The sequence below is a fragment of the Triticum dicoccoides genome, chromosome 6B, assembly GCF_002162155.2.
Source record: "Triticum dicoccoides isolate Atlit2015 ecotype Zavitan chromosome 6B, WEW_v2.0, whole genome shotgun sequence".
In the NCBI taxonomy this organism is placed as follows: Eukaryota; Viridiplantae; Streptophyta; class Magnoliopsida; order Poales; family Poaceae; genus Triticum; species Triticum dicoccoides.
The window spans coordinates 615095042-615104910 of NC_041391.1; the positions used below are offsets into that span (position 1 = coordinate 615095042).

At 49.8% G+C, this 9869-nt stretch overlaps 1 protein-coding gene across 1 annotated transcript; it reads right to left on the minus strand.

Annotated features, from left to right (window-relative positions):
* Positions 1-560: 560 nt before the first annotated feature.
* On the minus strand, positions 561-2519 carry LOC119325266 (7-deoxyloganetin glucosyltransferase-like). The gene is made up of 2 exons (XM_037599006.1): positions 1840-2519; positions 561-1737 (listed from the first exon to the last, which is right to left on the minus strand). The coding sequence occupies exons 1-2, from the start codon at positions 2357-2359 to the stop codon at positions 803-805; spliced, it is 1455 nt and encodes a 484-aa protein (XP_037454903.1). The 5' UTR covers positions 2360-2519; the 3' UTR covers positions 561-802.
* Positions 2520-9869: the final 7350 nt, after the last annotated feature.

The following is a 9869-nucleotide window of genomic DNA, read 5'->3' on the forward strand; positions in this document are numbered from 1 at the left end:
TGGCTCATGATAGGATAGGAGTTTAGTTACTATATCATATTGTCCTGCCGGTTGTTACTTTGTTTTTCATCTTTATCTTTTATTTATTTTTTGCTCCTTTTGTGAGCTGTAATTGGAGATCAGACCTTGTTTTTGCTGCAACTGCTTTAATAATATGGTTGCATGCATCTTTCGGATGCAGAGGCCGGGGCTATCCTCCTTTTCTGAAAAAAAAAACTCATGCTCGAAAAAGGGTGGAGAGATGAGAGGTGTGGTTGTGCTTTAGATCTCGACGGGTCCCCGACAGACGTCCATCCATGAAACATAGATCAAAAATTATAAATTTGCAAAATGTGACTATAGCAAAAAGATATAAATTTTCTCTAGAACATGGTAAAATATAAAAAAAATGAAAATCGTAACATGGCAAACTTAAGAATACTTGTTCTCCCACATTAAAAAGGCCATTATTTAAAGGTTTTTCTGATGAACCCAAAAAAAAGGCATGAGAATTTGCATCTGTACATGGTGGCAGAAAAATGTGGATTAAATTTACTAAGGTATTTCTACTACATACATGAAAACACAAAGAATGTGGATTAAAAGTAGCCATCATGTAGATGTAGAGCACAAAAAATGAAAAACTTACCATGGCCTACATCAGCACTCCGTACAAAGCTGCCGCGTATGTTTAGCATTTTTGTTACTCCGCTCAGGGCCATCATCACTCTCGGAAGGGACGAACTTTCTTAAGAAGCAAATAAGATATACTCCGTACGTAGTAGTGTTTCTCTAATTACCGTGAAGATCGATCGATGTAGACCTAGTACTTGGGCAGGAGCACGTCGCTGACCAGGTGGTCGAAGTTTCGGTGAGACGAGCCGCCGGGCATGGCCGCCTTGACCACGCTCTCCTTCCACTCCTGCGCTCTCTTACTCATGCTCTTCCCCTTCTCCCCTTCCATGATCTCCGTGATGAGCCCCGCGACGGCGTCGCGTCGGACGTTGCTGTCGATCTCCATGCCGACGCCCCACTCGTTGCACTGGTACCTGCAGTTGGTCTGCTGGTCGGCGAAGAACGGCCAGCTGATCACCGGCACGCCGCCGCACAAGCTCTCCAGCGCCGAGTTCCAGCCACTATGCGTCAGGAACGCTCCAACAGCGGGGTGGTTCAGCACCTCCTGCTGCGGGCACCAGGACGCCATGAGCCCGCGCCCCGCCGTCTCTGCCAGGAACTCCTCGGGGAGCACCGCGGCGTCGCCCTTCACCAGATCTCGGCGGACGATCCACATGAACTGCTTCCCGCTCTGCGCCAGCCCCCACGCGAACTCCACCATCTGCGCGTTGGTCATGACGGTGATGCTGCCGAAGTTGACGTACACGACCGAGCCGGGCTCCCTGCCGTCCAGCCACTCGAGGCACTCGTCCTGCTCCTTCCAGAGGCTAAGGTTGATGGCGGAGCGCGGCGTGGGCGGCTCCTCGTGCGCCAGCAGAGGGAGTGGGCCGAGGGTGTAGACCTTGGGCAGGCCGAGCGCCTCCATAGCCTCCACCGCCTCGCCCTCCAGGTCGCCGAAGCTGTTGAGGATGACGGCCGACGCCCCAGCCGTGCGCTCCGTCTCCCTGAGGACGTAGTGCACCATGTACTCGTCCGGGTCCGTGGTGCGTATGAAGGACGGGAAGTCCCTGAGCCTCATGCTCCTCAGCCCCGGCACTTCTTCCACCGGCGTGTCAAGGTATCCATTCGCCAGCTGCTCGGCGTCTGCACGCGTGAACACAGATATTCAGATAAGAGCTTCGAAGGGCAGATGACAATGGCCGCATCGAGCTGAAGGAACAAAACAAAAAAAGTGTGCGTACATACCTTTAAGTGGCACGAGGCCACGGCTGATGAGGAGGCGGTAGTGGCGGTACCCGAGGTAGCTGATGGCGCTGGCGGTCCAGAGCTGGACATAGGGAAGGCCGAGCTCGTTGGCGGCCTCCATGGAGAACCCCATGACGACGTCCGAGACGACGCAGGTGACGGGCGGGTGGCCGGTGGCGGGGTCGTTGAGCCGCGCGAGGAGGTCGCGGAAGGGGCCGAGGCAGGTCTCCGTGGTGGACTTGCAGAGCGCGGGGATGTCCTGCGTGACGTCGTCGTCGTCAGACGGCGGCAGGCCGTCGGGGATGGTGGCGAAGCGGAAGCCCGGGAGGCCGGCCACGGCGGCAGGGCCGCGGGAGCGGACGAGGCGGGCGTGGTTGTACTCGGTGTTGACGAAGGTGACGTCGAAGCCCCGGGCGTGGAGCAGCTTGGCCACGTTGAGCATCGGCGTGATGTGCCCCTGCGCCGGGTACGGCAGGCACACCGCGTGCGGCTTCCCGGCGGCAGGCCCCATCGAACCCATCTCCTCCGCAGATGACTTCTTGTTGCCCTCCGTGTGCTTCGAGCTGACCCAAGATCGGTCGATGGCAACAATTGCTCTTCCTCCTGGCTGAACTCTCGTGGACGGCGCGCTTGCTTTGTTTTGGAACTTGGTTGGCTGGGGGTCGGTATGAATTGGCTACCTCGGCAAGGGTGGCCGTATTTATAGGCACGGCCTGCTCAGGTAGCACTACTCCATTTTGTATCATATTAGCAGGGCGCTGACAGTGAGAATCGCCATTTTGTTATGAATAACGCAAGTGATGACGTATTAGGATCGTGTTGGTTGGACAAGTATATTGTTGTTTATTGCAACATGGCTGCTTCGAGGATGGAGACTTGGTCACTTGGTCCTACTCCTACCTCCACGGAAAGCAGCCGGCGTGTGATCATGTACGGGTCAGCGTGAGGTCGGTACGCGCGCAACGGCGCCGCATGGACAACAGCGGGAAAGCTGGCAGCCGCCCGGCCCCGTTTGATCGTTCACATAGGCCTTTCCCGCCGGCGTGTGATCGTTCAGGTCAAAGGGAGCAAATTATTGATGACTTCGGAGAGCAACTGAGCAAGCGTCGCCTAAATCAGATGTAGAGTTGTGGACTCACCTCCGTGAAGTCCCGTCGTGGCCTACTGGCTAGACATGCGTTGAGGTCACGTCGTGTTGGGCAAAGGCCTATTGGACGCGTCCGTGCGTAGGGCACTGTAGCTCATTTGATGATCCTCCTGTACGTGGCCAAGGCCTACTAGACTTTACGCGGCGTTTGAGCTGACATGCAGGGCTAAAGCTTGAGGTCTCGCCGTGTTGGGCAAACCTATCTATCAAGTAGCTGCTTCTGTTTAGATCTATCGGAGGTTTTTCCTGAAGAAAAAAAGATGCCCACAAGGCTCCTACTACTAGCTTCTGTTTACAGAACGCGCAAGAAATAACTGTGGCATGGCCAGAGCTGCCAGCATTTTCTGGAGCCTTGGCTTAGCTAGCCGTATCATCATATCACCTGCTTGGATGCTGTCCCGATCGAGCTGGTGCACTCCAAGCTAGGTTCAATGGACTCCGTCCGTCTCTCAGTGATCTGACTACACACCTCCGGTCCATACAAGAAATTAAGGCGCAGCTAGAGCTGTCGTGTACATTGGCCCTGTTTGTATACTCTAACTTAATTAGAGGTTAGAGTTAGATTCTAACTCTGAACTAACCCTAAACAAACTCTAACCAAAGAGGTGTTTGGATGGCAGGGTTAGAATGACAATAGATGCTCTTTTTCAATCATTTGGCTGAGAGTTGCGCTGACCGAGGCAGACTGGGACGCGCCAGGCAAGGAGCCGCGCTGGCCTCTCGCGCAGCCCGCCTGCCGAATCCGCCATCCCTACGCAAGGAGCCGCGCTGGCCGAGACCGACGGGGACCGGCCGCGCAAGGAGCCGCAACTGCTGACCGGCGGGCGGACGGGCCGCGGGGAGACGATGGGGTTGGAAGAACGGGAGGATAGGGCGGGGCTGCTGCGGGGAGAGTGAGAGAAAAATGTGTTTTTTCTAGTGGTCCCGAGGAGAACTAACCCAAATAAGCACCTCTTGGATGGGTTAGATGCATCTAACCCAAACTAACCCTCCCTGTTTGGATATTATTGGGTTAGTTGAGTCCAAACCAACTCAAACTAACTCTAACCTATGCATCCAAGCACGGCCATTGACTTATCGTCCTTGGGTTGGCTATATCGTGCAACTTGCGAGAGCAGTGACAATTAGCTAAGCACGCAGTGGCGGAGCCAGGAAATTAAGATTAGGGGGGCCAAGTGACAAAAAAAATTGATTGCAGGGGCCAAACTGCACTTATGCATGTATTTTTTTTTCAAATTTATGCACTGTTCATATCCAAACTAATAACAAATCAAGGATGTCAGGAGGGCCAGGGCCCTGCTGGTCCCCCTGGCTCCGCCACTGTAAGCACGTCATGCATCTGTTTCATGGACTTAAAGTCCTTGAGTTGGCTCCATGTATAGCTCACCTCCTAGCGCCCCAGATGGCTCACATGGTCACCACGATTCTTGTTATCGCTCATGGTTTAGCTTGTCGAACAACTTTGACAGTTGGGAGTGCTACACTATAGCAACTCCGTAGACGAGCATGTTGGAAATATGCTCTAGAGGCACTAATAAAATACTAGAATTTATTTTTTCATATTTTAATTCATGTTTATATTTCTATACTTTAATTGTGAAGGTCCTTGAATGTGAGATTCATAGGAAAACTTATTTGCATGTGTGAAATCATAAACACCAAGTAGTTCCATAGTCTTGCCTCTAAAACTAGCTCATGTGTTGCATGATGATCTGGTTTTCCTGATCAAAAGGTAGTGTTAAAGTAACAAGGATGCTAACGACAATGGGAGCACATTATTAACATAATAGAACAATGGTGTTCAGTAGACCCAACTAAATGATAGGCTACGGGATCACATCATCACAAAGTTATAAGTACAATCATGAAAGTGTTAACGTATCACTAGTAGAAAAAGGACCTATTGTCCCGGTTCGTGAGGGCCATTTGTCCCGGTTTTTGAAACGGGACTAAAGTGTCGGTACTAATGCCCAAAACCTTTAGTCCCGGTTCTTGCATAAACCAGGACAGATGGGCCTCCACGTGGCCGGTGCGGCGAGCCAAGGCAGGAGGCCCTTTGGTCCCGGTTGGTGGCACCAACCGGGACCAATAGGCATCCATGCATCAGCATCTCAGGTGCTGGGGTTTTTGTTTTTTTTTTGAAAGGGGGGAGGGTTTGGGGGTTTTGGGGGGTTAATTTAGGTCTTTCGTATATTGTGTTAGCTAGCTAATTAATAGAGAGAAGTGTCATTTCTTATCTCCGTGCTTGGTCGACGCTACGTATTATACGTATAGAGAGGACTAGACACGCTAGATAGTTAAGCAAATGAAGGAAACAGAAGATCGTCATGAACAGATGCATACAAAGAGAAGTGATATCGACCACCTCTCCTTCTCTGAGAGATTGGTCGAACAACAAGTTCTCGTAAATCTATCCGACACTACTGGCTAGATATATACAATGTAAGTATCTTTTACAATATAATCCCTTAATTAAAATTGAACGCATCAGGGTCCACATGGTATTCTCCGTCTTTAGCGATCACGTGGTCAAGAAAGAATGCCGCCAATTCCTCTTGAATTCCTCGCATACGATCTGGTGCTAGGAGTTCATCCCGCATCCGAAATATCTAATTTGAAGAAGGGGGTCAATACATATATATGAATAAATAAAACTGAACACAAATGATGGTAATAAAATAGAATTGTGAATATAATTATTTACGCACTTCATATTGTTTCTCGGAGTAGCCCCGCTCACAGGTCGTGTGGCGGATGGACTCGCAAATATAGTATCCACAGTAATTAGTCCCTTCTTCCTGCCACAACCACTTTACAAGAAATAGAGGTCAATCAAACTGATAATTAGCAAGCATGCTAAATGGTATTGATGAAACTAGCGCTTGAATCACTAGGAGATGCGTGGAACATACATGCTACTATAGTACTTACTTTCGGGTGTCTAAATTGCAGCTTCTTCGGCAGTCCCGGAGTTCTTGAGGTGAATTTATTCCAAACCCTGCCAGACAAAGAAAACAATTACTTGATATCAGGAAATGAACAAATTGAAGTTGCCGATATGGTGCGATAATGATCGATTTAACTTACTTCTCTAGAATTTTAGTCATGTCCGCATACTTCTTGGGATCTTTTCGTCTCGAGTCTAAAACGGTTACTAGTCCCTCCTCAAGCTTAATCTCTAGGAGAATATAGTGGAACCTACGCACGCATGCATAACTCATCAATTACATTACTATAACCTCGACTAATAAGGGAAACCGAATATGCACAAGACAGTAACACTCACTCGAAGTTGTAAGGGAAGAGTATTATAGCTTTGTTTTGATTTAATATAAACGATTGTAGCAGCTTGGCCTCGATATCTTTGGCCTGAAATTTAACCATATATGCATCTATGAGATTTGTGTTAATGAACCCAATATCATCGATTTGTCTTTTTTTCAATTCGGCGATCTTCAATCTGCATAATATAGTGAGAATAAATAAAAATACATGCAATGAAAGAGCTGACTTATATATAGAGACTTAATGACAGAAGTAGTACTACTTACAGGCAGTAGCAAGTGATCATTAACTTATCGAGGGCCTTTAGATTGAAAAACTCGAAGAACTCCTCAAATGGAACATTCAACGGATCAATTCTAACGAGGTCATGCTCCTCTTTAACTCTGAGCATCAAAATATTCCTCCCCTCAGACTGTCTGCAGGTTTTCATATACCAATCATGGAATCTTCGCATCATCGTTGTTAGAGATTTTTCATCTTTGACGAGAGGCTACCCGTACATGTATCTGTGTTCGTCCACCTCCAAGAAATCAAAATGTGCATCGTCGGGTAGGTAATCTCCAAGATTGTTATAACCGGACACCATCCCGCCCGGATGATTCGCGACGACGCTAGACACCTGGAGCGGGGGCAACGATTGGTTCACTTGTTCGCCGAGCTGGGCAACTTTTTTCCCAGCTCGTTGTTCTGCTAACCTTTGAGCACTAATAGTACTTCCCGACCGCTCCGCTTCGATAAATGACTTTGTAAGAATGCGCTCATAGTTATCTTTCACCGGAGACTTTGGTGGTTTCGTCAGGGCAGCCAGAGTATGCTTCGCTTTTACCGGATCTATCTTCTCCTCCGGAGGTGGATTTTTCTTTGCTTTGACACCTTCAAAGAAGTTGGTCACTTCGGCTTGCATGATCTTCTCATTTTCCTCCTGGCTCCTCTCGTATGGTAACTTCTCTAGAGTCTTCAGAGAAGGACCGTATCTGTATTGCCTGCCTCTGGCTATACTGCTAGACGCCGGAGCAGACGGAGTGGCTGCGGCTGTCTTTCCTTTCTGATGAGGCGGAGGAGAAGGACGACGCGCCGGAGCAGCCAGAGCGGCGGCGGGTCTCTTCCGCCCATGTGGACGAGGCGGAGAAGGAGGAGCCAGCTGGCTGCTCGGGCGCGCCGGCGCAAGCGGAGAAGGAGGCGGAGTGCCGCCACATGCCGGAGAAGGAGGCTGAGTGCCCTGATCACTCGTCGGAGGAGGCGGAGGAGGACGCGGAGTGCCCTGAGTCGCTGGAGGAGGAGGAGGAGGCGGAGGCGTCCAGTTCGGAAGGTTGATGAGCTCCTTTTGCCATAGGCGTGGAGTCTTCAGAGAAGAATGCAGCCGAATCTCCCCTTCACCCGTAGGGTGGTCAAGCTCAAGGTCCTCAAATCCGTCCGTTATTTGATCCACCATCACCCTAGTATATCCTTCTGGAATCGGCTGGCCGTGGTAGGTTGAGCCAGTTTCATTAGGTATAACAGAGCCAACAGCCGCCTTGACTTTCAATGTCATCCATCGCGTCATAAGGTGGCAATGTTGAGACTCTGTGATAGCATCCACAGGGTAGCCCGTGAAGACAGGCTCCAGCTGCTGAGTCTGCTCGATGGAAGCCACGCTGCTTCTCCGCTAAGATGGCAGGGTAGCTTCAGGGGAAGCTTCGGCAGGTCGTTTGCTACGATCTGCTTCTCGTTCCTCTAGCCCTTGTACCCTTTCGTGCAGTGCCTGCAGTTGGCTATGCTCCACTTTCTTCCTCCTCTCCTGGGTTTTGTAACCCCATGCGTCCGGAAACCCAGCCTTCCACGAAAGGGAGCCTGGCGTGCTTCGTGTCCGTCCAGGGTGCTCAGGATTCCCTAGGGCCATTGTGAGCTCGTCGTTCTCTCTGTCTGGAACGAACATACCTTGCTGCGCTTTCTTGATATACTCCTGAAGCCTCCTAATGGGTATTCGCAGTTGCTCTTCCGTCCAAACGCACTTCCCTGATACAGGGTCCAAGGTTCCGCCAACCCTGAAGAACCAAGTCCGGCAACGGTCTGGCCATTTCAATGTCTCTAGTTCGACCCCTTTAGCAATCAGGTCATTCTCAGCCTTGTCCCACAAAGGTCGGGCTTTGAGGTAACCACCTGACCCCATGCGATGATGATGCTTCTTCTTCGCAGCATTAATCTTGTTTGTCGCTGACATCTTCTTACTCTTTTCCGATGTCTTGTGGGCCACAAATGCGAGCCATTGATCTCTGATCTTATCAAACTGGCCGGTGAATTCTGGTGTCTCTTCTTTGTTGACAAAACATTTTCAACTCATTCTTCCACCTCCTGAATAGTTCTGCCATCTTCTTAATAGCATGAGACTTGATCAATTCCTCTTTAAGTGGCTTCTCTAGATCCTCCTCTGGCGGTAGGGTGAAATTTGCCTTAAGCGTTGTCCAAAGATCTTCTTTCTGCATATCAAAGACATAAGACGTCGGCACCTCAGGGTCTTCCTTCTTAGGCTTTAACCATTGCTGGATACTGATCGGGATCTTGTCCCAAACAAGAACCCCGCACTGAGCACGAAATGCATCCCTTGTCTAGATGGGTTCAATCGGCTTGCCATCGTGCGCGATTGTTGTGATCTCAAACCTTTCATCCGCGCGCAACTTTTTCTTTAGGCCTCGTTTCTTTACCGAAGTTGAGCTTGATCCGGAGGGCTAGAGAAAAAAGAAGAAAGACGAGAGTTAATTAATATGTGTACATATGAAAACAATGAATGCATCAATTAACTAGTCAGCACAGGCTTACCTAATATATATATACCTGGCCGGACTCGGTTCGGTCACCGGAGCCGTCATCACGGTCTCCTTCTTGTACCTCCATTGGGTCACCAGAGCCATCATGAACATAGCCCTCTTCTTGTACCGGCATTAATGGGTCACCGGAGCCATCATGAACATAGCCCTCTTCTTCACCCCATCCTTCCTGACCATCGGTGTCATTGAGAAACGACAAGATGACATCACTTCCTTGTGCGATTATCTCCCCCAACATCGCTTCTATTGCTTCGTCTCGGGAGTGCTCCATAGTTTCTGCAAATATTTACAACATGTCAATTATTATTCAAACATGACAGATGGATATATATTAGTGGCAAACGTAGAACTAGCTAGCTAATCACAAGAAGGAATCATATTAGTGGCATCGACGCTGCTTCTCTAGGGTTTGGGGTGGTCTAGACAACGCTTCAAGGGTTTGGGGTGGCCTCGACACAACGCTTCAAGGGTTTGGGGTGGCCTCGACGACAACGCTCTTTTAACTTGGTAAATTTGGGTGGCCTCGAGAGAGTTTGTCGGGTAGGGGCGCGGTGGGAGGGGGTAGGAGACCAACATCGTTTTTTCTCTAGGGTTTGGGTGTCCTCGAGAGTTTTGGTCGAGCGAGAGGGCCGAGGGGGGTGCTCCCGTGGTATAAGTTATTACGGTCGAGAGGGGGTATATATATCGACCGCCCCTCATGTCGAAGTTATCCGGGAGGGGGTTATATCGACAAAGACACGACATACATATACATGGGAAAATAATGTTATCGGGGAGGGGGTATATCGGTACCC

Bases quoted from the DNA above. Each gene is read 5' to 3' on its own strand.
- LOC119325266 (XM_037599006.1), bottom strand. From the start codon at position 2,359: ATGGGTTCGATGGGGCCTGCCGCCGGGAAGCCGCACGCGGTGTGCCTG. The intron at 1,738-1,839 runs GTATGTACGCAC...TCACGCGTGCAG, and splicing joins TGGCCTCGTGCCACTTAAAG to ACGCCGAGCAGCTGGCGAAT.